This window comes from Acanthisitta chloris, unplaced genomic scaffold (genome assembly GCF_000695815.1).
Source record: "Acanthisitta chloris isolate BGI_N310 unplaced genomic scaffold, ASM69581v1 scaffold31411, whole genome shotgun sequence".
Taxonomy (NCBI): Eukaryota; Metazoa; Chordata; class Aves; order Passeriformes; family Acanthisittidae; genus Acanthisitta; species Acanthisitta chloris.
Window position 1 is genome coordinate 46,289 of NW_008657088.1, and position 17,856 is coordinate 64,144.

The following is a 17,856-nucleotide window of genomic DNA, read 5'->3' on the forward strand; positions in this document are numbered from 1 at the left end:
CATCAGTAGATAATGTGAACAGCTTAATATTTTTTTACAGTGTTATTGGATTTAATTAACAAATTGCTGCAAACTTTGTTGCCTTGAGCTGTAGCAGAGTGTGAAGATGAGAGCAGTTGAGCGTTGCCATGTCGAATAGATCAGGGGACAGAGCATCTGGCAGAGCTCTCTGAGATCTCACCAGGATTTACTTACAGGCCAAGGGCGCATGTGGCATAGCAGCTTAATATTTTTTTACAGTGTTATTGGATTTAATTAACAAATTGCTGCAAACTTTGTTGCCTTGAGCTGTAGCAGAGTGTGAAGATGAGAGCAGTTGAGCGTTGCCATGTCGAATAGATCAGGGGACAGAGCATCTGGCAGAGCTCTCTGAGATCTCACCAGGATTTACTTACAGGCCAAGGGCGCATGTGGCATAGTGAGATCAGAGCTCTGTCTTCATCCAGTTGCAATTTAAAATGTCTTTTAACTCAAGCTGTAGTTTGAACAACTGCTCTGACCACTGCTGGTCTTTTGGGGGAAGTCTGTAAATTTTCTGGTAGAAAAATTGAAAAGTTGGTGTGTGTTAATCACATTCCATTTCTTGTGCTAGTTTGGGGTTTATGAGGTTGTAAATGGCTGGGTTTGCTTTACACATTCAGGAACTTACTAGCTCAGCAGTGAGGACCTGAATCATATTAAATTGCACAAAAATCAAACCTTGTCCTCATCCCCAAAGCCTCAGCTCTGGCTTGAGGAGCCTCTGCAGCCGTTTGGCTGACTCAGATAGAGCTGTGGCCGTTGTTCTGTTATTAGTACAGTCACATTAAGGTTGTTCTGATGGAGTAGGAGTAGTTGAGGGGTTCACTTGCAGGTTTATAAGCTTGAGGTAACTTCGTAGGCACAGAAAGTTGTATCTCACTATAGTTATTTTCCTTTTGCATGCACCTAAGCTAACCAAGTGTTTGCTAAAGCCTGAGATATTTAATGAGAAATCTTACAGTTTCATTACCTAGTGTCAGTGTCATGACAAGGAGTCATCAGACGTGTGTAGGGGTGAGGAACTCAGTCATCTCCTCGGCGTCTGAAGTCTAGTGTGGGTCACAGCATGCCCTGCCTGGAAGAAAGAGCACACAGAGCTCCCTAGCATGGGCAGTTTACCAGATCAGAGGCTTTCTGTGTTCCCCACGAGCTTGTGTACCTAGAGAGGGCCAGGAGCACTGATCCTCTCCCCTCCTGGTTTTCTTGACGCAGCCGTGAGCTGTTTGCTCCTCAAGCTGCATCTTGCTTACTAGGGAGCTGCCAAGAATGATGTGATTCAATCTGATTTCTTTCTGAAGGATTTTGATGTTGACTGCTATGCCCAGAGAAGGTTGTCAGGTGGAAGCCACTCCTATGGGGGGGAATCTCCTCGTCTCTCCCCGTGCAGTAGCATCGGCAAACTCAGCAAGTCTGATGAGCAGCTCTCATCTCTGGACCGCGACAGTGGTCAGTGCTCCCGCAACACAAGCTGTGAAACGTTAGGTGAGTGGGGGTTGTCTGTCCAAGGGCTGGTGGGGCCTCCTTGCCTCTGGTTTGGGAGCTGTCATAGCTGTGATGCAGAAGTAAATGGATTGCGTTTGCAACTGTCATCTTGTAGTTGCTGCAGGCAGTTCAGTGCAGAATTATTCTGTCGGATAGGAAAAAGCCCAGGGGAATGTGTTTCCCTGGCTGGAGATGATTGTGTTCAAACTCAATTCGGCTCTCAAGTGGAATGTTTTGTTGATTTCAGCCTTGTCTGCAGAAATGACAGTTCTGGTAGACTAAGGCAATGGTGTTTCTGCATGGTAGGAAAGAAATTAAAAATATAAATACGAAGTAAAAATTATGTCTGCTATCATCTACCCATTGAAATTTTGTTATTGTTTGCTAGTGTAAAGAATAAATGATGAGTTTTATAAAGTCTGGATGTTACAGTAGGTGTAAAAAGATGGTCCCAGCTGCAAAGAAGTACCACTGATTAAAATGAACTGATTAATTAACTGATGGAACGAGACGGGCAGAATTGAGAAGGGCTAAACAGTAAAAGAGAGAAACTAATGCATCATTCTCCTGTCCCCTCTGTTTAACCAGATCAATCGGATCACTATGATCCAGACTATGAATTCCTGCAGCAGGACCTCTCCAATGCTGACCAGATACCTCAGCAAGTGCCAGGTATCCTCAGCCCATTGCCAGAGTCCTTGGGTGAGTCTGGCTCCCCTTTCCACGGACATACTTTCCAGCTCCCGCAGGGCAGCTCTCCTCCTCTGGAATTCTGCAGCCTCTCGGGAGCAGCACAGCCAACAGATACTCCTCCAGCTTTGCCAGAAAAGAAGAGGAGGAGTGCAGCCTCCCAGACTTCTGATAACTCAGGCTGCAGGGTGTCCTATGAGAGACACCCGTCCCAGTATGACAACATCTCTGAGGATGACCTGCAGAATGCTGTGGCTGTGCCATCAATGCCCTTCACACAGTTTGCTGCTGTTGTGCCTTTCCAGCAAGGAAACTCTTCAGCACAAGTTGAATTCATTGCTGATTTTGCTGCTCCAGATTCTAACAGTGACCCAGAAAAGCCACCACCTCTGCCAGAGAAGAAAAACAAACACAGTAAGCATGTTCTTGTGCTTGGGTTTTAGTTTTACCTTTCCCTTTCCTTGCAGTTGTTGTGCTTCTGATGGCCACTGAGTAGTGGTGACCCCAAGGTGATGCCCTTGCTTATATGAGGCTGAGTGTCAAAATCAGTCAGTGTCAAAGGCATGGAAGGGAAATGTCAGTCCTTTGGTGGGCAGGTAGTGACTCTTGGAGCCAGGAACAATCCAGACCCAGGGGACCTAGCATCATACAGCATCTTCATTACTACACCGTTTTACTTCTCTGTTTACCTGAATGTGAATCTTTGAGACACTCTGCCTTGCAGATCATCCTGGTCTGTTCTCCCTTTTTATGTCCATTCCTTCCCCCCTTCCCCTATTTTATGTTTTCCCACTGCAGAAAAGAGTTGGGTCCTCTCCAAGAGCTTGGAGAAGGGACTGCTTTGCTGTCCAAAACTGAGCATTGCCAGAGCAGTTACTTGGCAATAGGAGCACAGTCACCCACATAGCTGTGCAAGGCAACACTATTAACCTAATGTCCAGGACTGCTGTTTTGCTATGGGATCTCATTTCCATTGGATGTCTGAGAATTTCCCACATCATTAAAACAAGCAGCCTCTAAAAGCTAAGGCTCCTGTCCCCAGCCAGACTCCTGGCACATCAGTGTTGACCACAGCCCAGGCTCACAACCTTCTTCTGATTTCCTTAATGTTCATGGCTGAAAAATGTGAAGCCTCTTGCCAAACAGGCAGCCGTCCTGCTCTGCCAGGGAGGCTGTGGACTGCTCAGTGGGGTCCAGCAGATGTTAGTGTGCTGGTCACTGTTGTGTGTTGCATGAGGAGGTAGTGTATGCAAGGTGTGGATGAAGAGCATTATGTTGCATGGCTGGCAGCCCAAGAGAAGAGCTGATTTCAAAGTGCTGAGTTGGCCTTCTGGCTGCTTTCTGCAGTTTATAGACTTTTCTCTGAGAATGAGCTTTGCTCAGAGTGATTGTGGACTCCCCATCCCTGGAGATATTCCAGGCCAGGCTGGATGGGACTGTGATGTTACACTGTATGGACTGGGATGGGAAGGGAATTGCTCTGCACGTAGGCAGCTTTAGTGAGGGGAGAGGCCTGGGTGAATCTTGGGAATCTTGGGAAAGAGGCAGTTTAACAGTTGAAAGAGAGACCTGGTCTATTTGCTTTTCTCTTTAAGCCCCATGTCTTTGTTTTCTGTTATCATACAAGATGTCAAGGAGTTACTTAAAAACAAGTTTAAAAGCTATCTTCTACATTGTTGCCTGAGCATGATCAGCTTTAGTGAGGGGAGAGGCCTGGGTGAATCTTGGGAATCTTGGGAAAGAGGCAGTTTAACAGTTGAAAGAGAGACCTGGTCTATTTGCTTTTCTCTTTAAGCCCCATGTCTTTGTTTTCTGTTATCATACAAGATGTCAAGGAGTTACTTAAAAACAAGTTTAAAAGCTATCTTCTACATTGTTGCCTGAGCATGATTTTAACCTCAATACCAAGGCCTTGTAGTACGTGAATTTTCTTTGATGTTAGAGTAGAGTTAATTGTCATCTAGCACTATCAGAAGTTTTGGGAGTATTGATCAGATTGCATTGTTAGGAGAAGTAGAAGCTGTTACCTAATGTGTTGTCAACTCTGATGGCTTGATAAAGCATCCTTGCTGCAGAGCTTGTAGCAGTATTTAGGCTGATACCTGACCACTGCAGACTTTTTTAGTTGCATTCATGTAACACTGAGAGCTCGTTTTAGATTGTCTCCACAAAACATCACACCTTGGATCTGTGGTTGCGAGTTTTACTTTTATTTTCGGTATTAAAAGGCCTGTGAAACATTACTCAGGCTGTGTGGTAGCATCCAGGATATTTTTTGCCTGGAGGCTGATGCATGTAGGTGTTCTTGTGTAATCACATAGGTGAGGCAGGGCTGATTCCACCACCCCACCAAACTCCTGGGATCCTGTAATGATGTATGAATTTGTTAAAAAGATTTAGAGCTCACACAGATGGGACTTGGTTGTAGTCTCTTTGTTGTGGGTCATCCTTTGGTAGCTGGCAGGAAATGTTGCAGCAGAGACTTTGATGGTCTTTTTATTGGTAAATATACAGCAAATCTGCTCGAGTTAACCTCGTGTATTGCTGTGAGCTGTGCTCAGAGGGACCTCCAAGAGTTGACTTCTGTATAATTTAAACAGAGGAGTGATAGGGCTTTTAGTCTGGCATGAGTTATGGTTATTTTACTATGCTGTGAGAGTACATGTTACTGTGATAAGGGCAAATTGCTCCAGACTTCTGCTTGAGCACCATCATCGTGCTCCTAAGCCACAGACACGGAGCAGCTTCTGCCATTAAGAGCTCAGAGTCAGAAATAACAAGATCCTTCCCCCAAACAGCTTGGAAACTACTGGTGAGGCACTTATTCATGTTTCCCTCGCTGTCAGTGGGAACAAAATGCAGCCTGGTGCCCTGTGAGCAGCTGGTATTTAACTGCAGGAACCACGCTGGGGGCAGGCTGGGCTTAGCCAGCGGATAATGTGAGCTCTGTGAGGAGCAGCTCTCCTCCCAGAGGTGACAGCAATGACTGGCTCATTTGACCTTGACTTCTCCAGTGAGCTGATGTGTGGTCTAGCTTAAGAATGTTCATGATTTTGGCTCTTGCCCATGCACACTAATAGGTTGTGCTGGTGCAGGGCCTGGCGCTGACAGTGCCAGGAGTTGGGCTGAGCCTTCAGTGAGCTCTCCACTTGGGATGCTGCTGTGCCTTACTTGCTGCAGGTGTGCCTTAGTGCTGACAACCTTCTAGCAATTCCTTGCAGACTCCAGCAGCTGCTGGTCCTCTCCTGCAGCCAGGTGCTGCTTCCAGGATCAGTGTCTGCACAGCGAGCTGGCTCGGGTGCTGCTGGTGTGCTCTGAGCAGTACCTGTGACTTCTACCATATGGGCAGAACTGGTGTGTGCTAGAAATCCCTGAGCAGCTTCAGCTCCTTCAAAAATGACAGCAAGGCACTGCAAGCAGATTGCTCGGGAAGGTGTTCCTAGCCTCAGTCTGACATTTTGTAGGGTTTTTTTTTTTTAATTTCACATATTTTCTGTCTGGGTTAAGAACTGACATAAGCTGGGCATGTGGTGGGAGAGGTTTCTCTCTCACGCCTCCCTTCTCTCCTGGGGTGCTGCCTTGAGACTGTCACTCCACCCCAGCTGCTCACCGTGGAGGTTGCAGCCCCCATCGCTCCCTCTGCACAGTCGCTGCAGGGTGTGCAGCCTGAGCTGAGCTGGTGATGTAATTTCCCATCTGCTTTTTACATTTCTGCCTTGTTAAAATCTACAGAAGAGAGGGGAAGGGACGGAGGAAGAAGGAGGAGAGAAGACCCTTTGCTAACAGCAGTCTCAGGAGTGGTCCTGGGCCCTTAGTCTGCTCTTCAGAATTGACAAGATTTTAATGATGCCCATTTTCATTTGCACTCTGTAGTCTCCACTCCTGAGCCAGGTTTGTGTTTCACCGTCCCAACTGCTTTTCACTTCACCTAAAACCAGAGAAGATGACAAAGTAGGAGCAGAGACATGCCCACGTGCCCCAGACTAGTCGTAACAAGCAAGGCAGTGGAGCTGCCGTGACAGTGGGATGCATTAGCCCCATCAAGAGCTGAAATAAAAGAGCTCTTCATTATTCCCTTGCAGATTGAGTTAAGGCTCTTGACAGCATTCAGGCTCACTGCCTTGAGTTACAGTAATTTAATTTCATGCAAGTGTCTAATGTGATGCCCTTTTCACCAACACTTCCGAGCTGTGGTGTCATTCCAGTGTCCGAACCCAGGAGCTCACAGCTGTCGATCCCCAGTGGTGTCTGCAGATCTGGATGTTCAGGGAAGCACTCACTGCTTTTGTAGGTGACTCCACATCAAGGGTTGGTCTGAATTCAGCAATGCCTGCTGCTTTATGCCAGCACTGCCAAGCCTGCCTGCTTGGCTTTTATCCTGCTCAGTTGATGAGCTCTCAAAATGTGGTCTTTTCCCTCAAGCTCTTGTCCTCTACACTTCTTCAAGGAGTCTTGATCCTCAGTTCACTTGTACTGCTAGAGAAATATCTTTCATAAGCCTTCTTTAGATCTTGTCCTCTAAATGTCTGCATAATGCCAAAGCTTTTTTCAGGGCACAGGTATGAATAGGACCACCTTAGTCAACTGAGTTACTGATACTTGAAGCACTATTTTAGTAATTCTGCATTTTCCACACCAAGACTCCTTCACCATGATTCCAAGGGAGAGAATATTGCCAGAACACACTTCCTTTCACTGGTAGGATTTAGGATGAAATTTACATGCATGAGCAAATTTGACCCTGGCTTTAAGCTGAGTGCCAGCTCCAGCAGGTGAGTGGCACAAACACACCCCAGCACACATGTGCCTGCAGTTTGAAACCTCTGCCACAGCCCTGCAAGGAGGAGAGGCCTGAGCCAGCAAGGGAGGTGACACATCTCTGAAGTGGTGCTGGGAAGGAGGAGGGTGGTTATGGGAGGAAGAGGAGCAAGGCTCAGGTGGCAGGGGGAGTTGGAGGTCACAATTCCAGCAGCCTTGGCAGAGCTGTCTTGTGCTGCAGAGCACGAACAGGTTGTCCACTGTCAGGACTGTGTGGGGTCACAGGATGGAGACAGCAGGTGTTACCGGTCAGGATTGAAATCCATCAGCTGAGGTTTCCTGCACTCCCACTGCCTTGACCTTTTTATTTTTCTTTATTCTATTTTTTGGAGGAGAAATATAACTCTTTGGGAAGGGACAGCTGTGTTAGCTCCATTTCCAAATGGAGTTGAAAATATTAGAGGAAATATGAAAAAAAAGGTGCAGAAGACAGGTGCAAAGCAACTCCTTCCTGACAACTCATTTGCAGGGCTCATCCTGTGTGAAAGGCTGGCCCAGGGGTCTGCCCTGGCAGGTGAACACAGGACTTTGCCTTGCAGCTAATGTGAGAACCAACCTAACTTTGTGCATTGTGCTCATTGTATTTATAGCTTTCACTGGAGTCATCCATTCCTCTCAGCTGCACAACTGAAATGCCAGCAGAAGCTGAATAATTGCCACCAAATGACCAGATTTACAAAAAGTGACGACTGCTTGTTTATCAGGAGGAAGGGAGGAGTGATCACAGTGTCTTGTGCATGACAGTGTGTTTACCAAAAGGCCTTGGTTAGTCCTTTCCATGACACTTAAATACATCTGTTTCTCCTGTTCTCACGTGTATAGAAGAGAGTTCTTTATTTTACACTATTCAGTACACTTTGGATCCTTACTAATTGGGGGGTTTCTAGTAGTCATTCTATGACACTGTGTGTTATTCTGCCCCTCCAACACAAAATATTGCAGCACTAGCTAATCCTGTCAGTGCTGCATAGGTTGACCAGTATGGGAGTTTTTCATAGATTTTGGAAGGAGATTGTACAAATGGAAAGTTCCCCTAAATGAAATTTGATCCCATTTAATATTTCTATGGAACCACATCTCACAAAAGCTTTTGAATCAGTAGGGTTTGAGAATTGGAGATAAGTTGCTTTAAAAAGGAATGGCAGTAAAGGGTGTTGGATTTGAGCTAAGGGGGTAGAAAGACATGGTCAGTGGCACTTTTAGAAGGTAAGTATCTTGTACCAGCACTGGCAGTGGCATAGCAATAGCTGAGGGAGAGGTACACCTAGTCTCACAGGTCAGTGTTCTCTGATAACTGTTTTGTCAGCTTGCTAGAATGGAAGAACACTCTAAGCCTCCTTGTTCTAGAAATCTTGCTGACTACAGACATGAGACTTATTATAGACACAAGGATTATTGTAGATTTATTGCCTGGGTTGCATCTTTGTACAAGATGATTTGTGCTTCCTAAAAAGCAGACTGATGTTATTCTGGGGGGGTTTGGTGACTTTGGACATTAGCTGGTGAGGAATTTGCCAAGGGTTCCATGAGGAAGGGATTTGGGCTAAGTGTCAGTAAATCAGGCTTCTCAGGTTGCTGTTTGGAGACCTCACTGGTTCCTTAAAGTCTTGTTAGGTGTGTTTGTGGCTTGTGGTGATGTTTACTGTGTGCTGGATTGCAGGATGAGATATTCACATCCTTCCCTGCAAGGTGGATAGTAACTGTGTGGGCTCAGCGTGGGTGCCCTGCTGTTCCCAGCCTGCAGCAGAGCCTGGCTGATGGTGGCATGGCCTCAGTCTTGCTTTGAGAGTGAGCATCCTGCCTGCTTGGTGCATCTGGAGCTGGAGGAACAGGAGCAGTGAGCATGACCTTTCTTTGTGTTGCAGTGATGGCATACATGCAGTTTGTGGAAGACTACTCAGAGCCACAGCCGTCCATGTTCTACCAGACCCCTCAGAACGAGCACATCTACCAGAAGAAGAACAAGTACCTCAGGGAAGTCTATGGGATCAATGACTCCTTTATCAGCTTAGACCCCTCTCAAGATCTGGCACCTCCTCCTGCTCTCCCACCGAAGCAGCGGCAGCTGGTGAGTGACACCTGTGGTGCTCCTGGCAGGGACACCAACCTCCCAGGAACTGCTCTGTTCTTGCTGCTCCTGGATCTGACAGGCTGTGGTGGTGGGAGGATGTCTCATTGGTGTTACCACATCATACTCCTTGTCAGCTTGTGAACATGTTTTTAGGCATTTTGCATCGTATACTTTTTGCTCCTTTCTAACCCTGCATTCAGACCATTCCCCATAAGCTTTGAAAGTCCTAAACTGCCCTAAAAATGAAACATTAGTCTTCCACATGGCAGGGCTGAATCTGTGCCAGACTGCAGGCTTGTGTAACAACTGCTTTGAAGATTTTGACACACTGAGCAGCATGATTTTCAAGAGATTGCTGCACTGTTGTTCCCAATGCTGTTTTGAAACTGTTGTCAAGGATGCCACTAATAATAACTGTTTAAACATAATAACTGCTTTTATGGCTGGGGCTTTGCCAGAGCCATAGACCTTTGGTATAGTCATTACTTAACTGGTGCATGTTTCCTCCACATTAGTCCCTTTATGTGATTCAGGATTTTACCTGGTTCTCAGTTCTGCTGGACTCCCAGCACAGACAGACTCATCCCCATGTGTGTGGGTGGTAGGTTTAACAGCTCAGAAAGTGCCATTTTCCATGTGGGGGTTGAAATCCTGGCCTCAGTGAGGGCAGCAGCAGTTCTGTTTCCAACCTCAGTGGAGCTGAGATTTTGTCCCATTTCTTTTTAATAGTTTTTCTTTCTTTTTTTTTCTTTTTTTTTTCGACTTCAACCTTAGGGATTTTGTTTATATTAATTATCTGATTTGCTCTATTTAAAAGAAATAAATTCTTTTGTGCTGATGTAGCCAACTTAAATTGTCCATGGCATTAACAGAATGGGAGGAAATGTGAGAACTGGGCCATCACAAGGGTGATTGTTGCAATATTTCTTCAGGTTATCTATGCTAAAGTTTGACTGTCCTGGGGTGTTACTTTTTAATTAAATGAGAAAAGCAACCTAGAACTGTAATTTGGGGATTTGCATAACTACATTCCTGTGATGCAGGTAGGAGTCCTAAAAAGATAAAGTGACATTTCTGGCTAAGCTGAACTGAGTGTTATGCGTTGATCCTTTGTGGGGATGAGACCTTAAACACCAGTGTCCCATCTGCTTTGCAGGGACACTGAGGAGTCCAAAGGACTCCTCTGTGGAGGATCAGGCAGTTCTCCAGAGTCTGTGGTCCACATCAATGTGAGCCTTGTACTGTCACTTGTACCTTGTAGTCCCCTGCCCTGCCTCCTCCTCTTCCTCTACACTCTAGTGATAGTTTCTAGTGGTGGCTTGGGCTGCACAGTCAGGAGTGAGGGTGTGTGAAGCACAGATTTACTGTGGCTGTTGTGCAGAAGGGAAATTCTGCTCCTGTTCTGAATTTGTCAGCTGAAGCAAAGCATTTCTTTGCTGCCCTTTAATCATTATCTGGGCCTCCGAGATGTCACAGCTTTGCCTGCTGGCTATTCTTGTCATTTTGCAAGCTGATACCATCAAGGTGTTGCTTGCAGTTCCCCTGAAGCAAAGGTTTCTTCAGGTGCAGCCTCCCCACCCTTCATCTCTCTGTTGGGAAAGAGGTGCAAGCAGACAATGGTTTATTCAGCAATCACTGTAAAAGCCACCAGACTCTTGTTCCTCTGCTCCTGCTGCCCTGAGAGTTTCTGAAATAGCAAATCAGATGGGCATCAGCTGCTCTAGCAGTAGCAAGTTTTGCAGGATGGATTCCTCTATAAAATAATAATGAGGAAGTCCTTTCTTGTGAGCTTCAGGTCTTATTTATGGAACATTGCATGTTATATTCAACAAGTCAGAGCTGAGAAAGCCTGGATATACCTTAGCCTCCCTCAGACTCCTTGTTGTAGTGGAATTCAGGAGAAATTCCTTAGTAGGATTTGTTGCTTACAGTGTCATATCTGCCTCTTGTGCACATGATATATAATTCTGTATTGAACTGAGAAATATCAGCACATCACTGTTGTCCAGTGTACCAGCAGGACCAGTGAGGACCCGTAGTTCTCACTGGAGTGAGGCCAAGTTCCCAGTCTGCAGGTTGCCACAAAAAATAGTAGTCTGCAAGAACTGGCTGTTTTGCAGGCAGAAGCAAGAGCCAGTTCCTCCTTTGGGCATCTGCCCCCCACACCACAGGGAAAAAAGGGCAGTGAGGAACAGCTTGTCTGTCCCTGCAGCAGCTGTCCACGGGGGAGCTGCAAGGGGGAGGCAGGAGTTTATTTTTAAGGGATTTGTGAAACAAAGAAGATTTGAACTGTGATTTTTGCCGTGCCTCTTGAGCTCAAGAAAGGCATATTGGTGTGTCTGGCTCTGATGAACTGTATGAATAGCTGTTTGTTTAGCCAGCTATTATATGCATTGTTTTACAGTTAGCGTTTCTTGCCCTTTACTCATCGCCTTTTCTGTGCTCTCTTTCTCTGTGTCTTGTGTCTCTCTTGCTTTCTCCCCCCTCTTCAGCAGGCCTCCTATGCTGCCTCTTCTTTCTCTTCTGTCTCCTACTGTGTCCAGCAAACTAAAGTGCCCTTCACCCCCGAGGACTCCGGTGCCACTCAGGGCCTCACTATGTCAGTCTCTAACTCCTTTCTCAGCCGGCACAGCTCCTTTCCTGTGCACTCGGTGAGTTCCCTCGCACTGTAACACGTGTGTGTTTTCGTATTGCTGATACACTTGTGTGCAGATTCTCTGCTTGCCCTCTCAGCTCAAGGTGAAGGTTCTTTTGGGAGCTTTTGAACTCATGTAGTCATCAGCCAAGTGGGAAGAAACTGTGTGTGAGTCTTGCTAAGTGAAGCCCAGGGGAGATGTGGGTTTCGTTGCTTTATGTACATGTCAGTGTTGACTTTTGTGGCAGGGGACTGATGAAGGAGAGCTGCCCTGTGTGCCCAGGCACACGCCTCTGACCTACATGTTCCCCAGGCTGCACACTAGAGCTGCAAAATCTTTTTGTTCCGTTGCATTATGCCAGTGATGTGTGGATGAGTCGATTAAAGGCTGCAGTGTGAGCGTGGCCAAGACACCATCCTTGAAACACATGGATTTACTCAAACATATGGAACAGTGGCTGCAGCTCCTTAATTTTTTTTTTCTAGAAAATGGCCTCTACCAAATTGTTCATCTTGTATTTGCATGTCTCCTTCCCTTCATGTCTCCATGGTCCCAAGGAGCTGTGTTAGCTTGTGTGATTTGCTGACGGACGAGCAGGGTTTGCTCTCCTGCAGCACTTGTGAGCAGCCTGGAGAGAGAACAGCAGGAGGAGCTGGGAATGATTTAAATAGAAATAATATTAGAGCACTGCTTAAATCTGTGATCAGCTGCTTAAATTAAATGTTAGGTATAACAAAGTGTTAATATAATGAAATTAAACCCAACCATGGGATTCCACCAGCTCATCAGTGTGGGGCTCGTTTGCATGTAAAACTCTGTGGTTATGCTCTGATTGCCATGTGATGACAACTGAGAATAGACTATTTTTTAACAGTGACCTGGATGTTTAGTAAATTAGGCTTCTTCTAGAGGAGAAATTACCAGGCAAGACTTGAGAAAATTGAGAAGTGTTCAATGAGTTTAATATTCAATGTTTGAAAACAGTATCCTCCCACTGTGCCACCGATGTCTTCCCGTTTCAGCACTTGCTTGTTCTTTAACAATTAGTGATAATCGTTGGTCCAAAGAAGAGGAAAGTATTCAAGTGCTTTACAAGTAGTTCTACTTCACAAGCCATGAATTAAAGCTTTTGGCTTCCACTTGTGTGAGAGAGAGAAGTATCATAGCTTTGCTGCACAGATGAAAAGGTTGAGGGGCAGAAAGGTTTGTGCTTGCATGAATTTGTGGTGAACAGTTTTAAAATCTGAAGTAAAAGGCCTGAATTGTCCAGTTCTCTTACTTGATAATGGTCCTTGCAAGCAAAACATGGAACTATAAGACTAGGTAAAAGCACTTGACTATTCTTGTTTTAATTGAAAGGCTATAAATATGATTCTATGATGCTCTAAAAATACGAGGGCACATTTAAAACAGGTCCTTGTTGGATTAAGTGGTTACTACCTATTAAATTGTTCTGGCCAGTTCTCATCTTGCTTTGAATTACATTATTGTGGATATATTATTTCAGGAAATGTTAAAACTTCATTAAAAAATCCTTACTCATTTTTGCAAGGATTTGGTGAGGGGAAAGTAAATGGCTGGAGCATGAGGAACAATGAGACAGTGCACTGTCAAAAATGTACAAAGGAAATAAGCTGAATTTAAAATGGTGATTTTTCCATTAGTGCCTTTAAATTATGATAATCTCATAGTTGCTCATGTCTTTAGCTGGTCTATTTTTCCACAGGCAAAAATGAGATTTACACTATGACAGTGTCTCTTTGAGCTGCAAAATACCAATGTCCTTACATACATAGTAGCTGACCCATGTAATACCATAACCATGGTTTATCCCATTTCCCCTCTCCCTAATAAGACAGAGATGTGAAACAGCTGTTAAGGTTTGGATCCTTCCCAGGGTGACACCCTCCAGCAGCACTGAGAAGGACCAGAGCCCCTCTTGCAATCTGCTCCTGAGCATTGGCTGGAAAAAACTGTGTGGTTTCACATGAGGGATGCCATGACCTGCACCAGTAACACTTTCAGCACGTTACTCTGCTCCTCATATTCTTGTGTCTTCATTTTTCCTCTTCCTAGTGATAGGCCACCCAAGTGAGCACTGTGGTGAGCAGTAAACCTGGTGAAAATAAGCATTACCTTCCCACCAGCCCCAGCATGGGAATCAGTGCTAAGGAGACCTTTGAGACATCAGACAACTGAGGACTTGGCCTCTTGTGTACCCAAATAGCAGTGGTTGACTATCAGATCTCTTAAAATTGTGTGTCTCCTACATAAATCATTATTTATTCCATACAGGAAGCAAAAACCTCCTTGGATCAATAGCAGGAAGTCCAAGCTGCTAAGCACGATGTCTGTCCATTGACCCAGCACCAGCTTTGCCAAGCGTAGCCAATTTTCAGAAAGTGCCCCTGTGCTTTTTTCCTTCCCTGGAGACAGGCCTGGGGTGGACAGCAGGAGTGAATCCCAAGAGGGAAGACCTGGCCCTGTACCCATCTGTTCACGTGCTGGCAGCAGGAAAGCTGAGGCTGCACCATGTTCTGCATGTTAGCTCTGAGCTCCAGGTGGAGGGCTAGTGCCTTACTGCTGATTTACAGGGCATAAAAAGACTGTTTCCAGACATTGTTTCGAAGCAAAAAAGAAGTGAAGCTTTTCAGAGCATCTTTACTCTGAATTTTTAATGACGAATTTCTTTTCCTGGAGCCCTGATCCCTTCCCTCCTGTCAGCACTGCAGAGGCTGCTGCAGCCCAGCTGCCACCACTGCTGTCAGCCCACTAATCGTGCTTTTCCCTCCTTTGCAGGAAATTGTGTCAGAGGTAATAGCTTTTACTGGATAGAGGCAGGTCTTGAGCAACTGGATCAAACCTCGTAGGTTTGGCAAGTTGAGCTGTTTTTCAACCGAGTCTGATTCGCGTCTGGTCTCTGTGCCAGCAAGGGCTGTGTTGGTAGTGTGGGCTGATGTCTTAAGGAACTGCTGCATTGTATTCCCTTGTTAAATCCCATGTTTGGGAGGCAACTGGACTGTACTGTCAAGAATCGTTCTAGGGATTCCCATCTCTTTTGGAAGTGCTAAACAGTGGGAAAGGAAGTACGAAATGAGAAAGCATCTTCCTTGGTGACTGTTGGCAGTAGTTTTTCTCCTGCTGGTCACCTCCTTCCCTTCATCTTGTGGAGACAGAGCTGCTGTCCCTTGGTTTAGTAACTCCTTGTGCTGTTGGACTGGAAATGGGTGGGCAGGTATCCAAGTGGCAGGAACCAGATCTTGAAGTCTCCTTACTTCCTGGCAGCTGGAGAACTCTGCCTTGACAGAGGAAATCATCTGGTGACAAGCTCTACTGCTGTCCATCCCCACTTTTTTTCCACCAAAGGCTGCAGAAAGCCTTGTGGAAGCATTTCCTTGCTGAAACAAGGAACAGTTGTATCTCAGAGGCATGTATATGCCATTAGTGGAAACTTGGCTGCATCTTCCACTATGGAAAAATAACTTGCCTTTCTCAAAATGTTTTTTTTCTTCTGTTTTCTTTTTAATTAAGAAACATTTCCAGTAATTTTCCAGAAACCAGTTGGTTGTCAAACTCCAGCAGAAGGCGCAAGTGATTTCCTTATGAAAGCTCCAGTTCAGCACTTCTGTTCTCACTTGTTCCCACCATTCTTGAGCAAATTGAGCAAGTGCACAGAAAATTCACAGCAACTGTTTCTCTTTCTTGTGTGTGTGCTAATGTATGTTCAGGAAGAGAGGGCTCAGCTAAGTGGTTAAAGACATGCACGACGCAGCCATGTGCTTCCCATGTTTTCCCAGCCTTGCTCCAGTTCCTGTGGTGCATTTCCAGTCTGCACCACACACCAGGCTCTGGCCCTCAGCAGGGTCTGAGCTGTTTTCATTCATATGGTGGAGCCTCAACCAAACCAGGATTGGGAAATCATAGTTGTGTTTATTCTTTTCTGTCCTAAGGTTTTGACTTCTTAATTTGAAGCAGAGGGAAGGGGGAGAAAAAAGATTTGCATCCATTTAACCAGCTGCTGAGTCCTAGGTATTGTTTTGCCTTTCCTGTTTAGCATTCCTTCTGCATTTGTGTTCATTTCCACTGCCCAGGGCAGGCCTGGACCCTGGTATTAATAGTGCTGGTATTAATAGTGCTGTTCCCTGCTGGCATCACTGAGTCCTCCTTCTGAAAACCACTTCCTCTGGTGGTTTGTACATTTTCCTTGCAGTTGGAGCACTACAGGTCTCTGTGTAGATCTCTCTAAACAGTCCCATATTGACTTCAGAGGCCACACACACCATGGTTTTTGTCTGACTGACTTGTTACAAGTCTTGTTTTTGTCTCCAGGCTCTGCCTTTTCAAGATCTGCTTACTAGACATGGTGGTATTGTCGACAAGCTAAAGAGGAGTTATGCTGTAGATGGAATCAGATTGAATTCTCTTGATAGAGAGATGCATGACAGCATAGTTAATACATCTTACAAATGTTTTAATACATCTTACAAATGTTTTCTTCCCCCACTAGCCCCTTACTTGTTTTGTCAAAAGATGTACAGCAATCCCTCCCCGTTAAGGAGATCTTTGGATTTTGTGTTTTCTTGTGCAGAATCCAGGAGACACAGCAAGCCCCATCCATCTGTGTGCTGTGCTAACCATCACTCCAGACCAGGGAGGTCAGTGTGCAGCCAGGTCAGAGGCTTTGCTGAGAAACATTCCAGCCCGAGGAGCTGCTGCCTTTCCTGTGGCAGGGCTTGAAGCCATTCTGTTGGCAGCCTGTGTTTCCAGCCATTCATTGCAGGAGCATTTCCTTCCTCATTAGCAAAAGTACCTGGAAGCCCAGCATTGTGTCATGAGATAGGAAGTCTTTTCCAGTAGTTGTCTGTGCAATTATATTCTCAGGGTGTAACGACTTTGTGCAACACCCAATGTTTTGTGAACATAGTTCTGTACTGTTAGAATTTGGGCATCCAGTTCTGGCATGTGGCCCATGTCATTCTCTTAATAGCATTAGCAGAGGAGATCTAAAAGATTGATCCTTTCTTCTGATAGCTTCATGTTTTGGAAGTCTGATGCTCTACCTGATCTGGGAGTGTCTGGCAGGATGGCAGATTAATTTGGCAGAAGTCCATTGGGTAACTGAGAAGTCTGTGCTTAAAAGGTAAAGACTGTCTGCTGATGCTGCAGATGCTCTGTCAGCCATATAATTGAATTCAGCTTTGGATTTAGGATGGAGGCTGTTGTAACTTGCAGCCAGTGACTCCCTGCATATATATCCCTGTTAGTTGTGGTCAGCCATGCCTAGTGAGTGTGGAGAAGCATCACTCTTGAAATAAGTTTCCTATTAGAGTGCTTATCTGCTGCCATCTAATCCAAATAAACAGTCAGGATGTCACTGACCTTTGGGACATCCTGTAACACGGCTGCTAATGATGGAAAGCTGTTCTAAAATATTGACTGTTGCAAAAAATCAAAGGCAGCAAATTGAAAAGGTTGAACGATACCGTCTCTGGGAGACCTCTGTGTGTCATGGTGTGTGGTAAATGTTCAGGGCCAGTCACGTTAGCTTCCTGCTGTTCCCAGGAGGCAAGACTGCTCCCAGCTCAAAGCAGGCTTTGTGGAAGTATTTCCCAAGTGGCAGATAGGGTTTTTATAAAAAAAGCACTTTAATGGTGAGAGCAAAAGGATCTCTCTTTCTCCCTGTGTTGGCCCTTTGCCGTCCTAGGTCAGGATCACTCGTGCTGGGAGAGCATATTCTGGTCCTGTGGTGGGAGTTGGCAGTGTGACCAGTTTGGGTAGAGGAAAGCATCCTGTCCCAAAGGTTCCTGTTGCACATTGTTTTCTAGCTTTCCCAGAGATTATTTTGAAACACTTCACTTAAAGCAAAGCCATGGAGTAGGAAGTTGTGTCCGTAGAGCCATAACCGAGGCCTTACTGACCCTGCAGGAAACCTTTAAGGAGCAGATTAAAACAAGCACTGATTTGTTTCCAAGATAAACTGTTGCCTCTTTGGGGGAAGAAGTAGAGGATGACTAGCTGCTTTGTGACAGTTGTATTGAATGGACTGTCCCCTCCCAAAAAAAGAATGTCTTTTAAAGGATGACAGGACTTCCAAGAGATGTACAACACCCAAATCCCATGGAAGCCATCGCTGCAATT

General features: G+C 45.5%; 1 protein-coding gene across 1 annotated transcript in view; it reads left to right on the top strand.

Annotated features, from left to right (window-relative positions):
- Positions 1-17,856, top strand: part of RAPGEF1 (Rap guanine nucleotide exchange factor (GEF) 1) — a 51,389-nt gene that overhangs the window by 14,562 nt on the left and 18,971 nt on the right. The window contains exons 7-9 of the mRNA XM_009084585.1: positions 1,320-1,503; positions 2,092-2,607; positions 8,877-9,079. Of these exons, the coding sequence (XP_009082833.1) occupies positions 1,320-1,503; positions 2,092-2,607; positions 8,877-9,079 (903 nt within the window). The remainder of the gene's footprint in view (positions 1-1,319; positions 1,504-2,091; positions 2,608-8,876; positions 9,080-17,856) is intronic.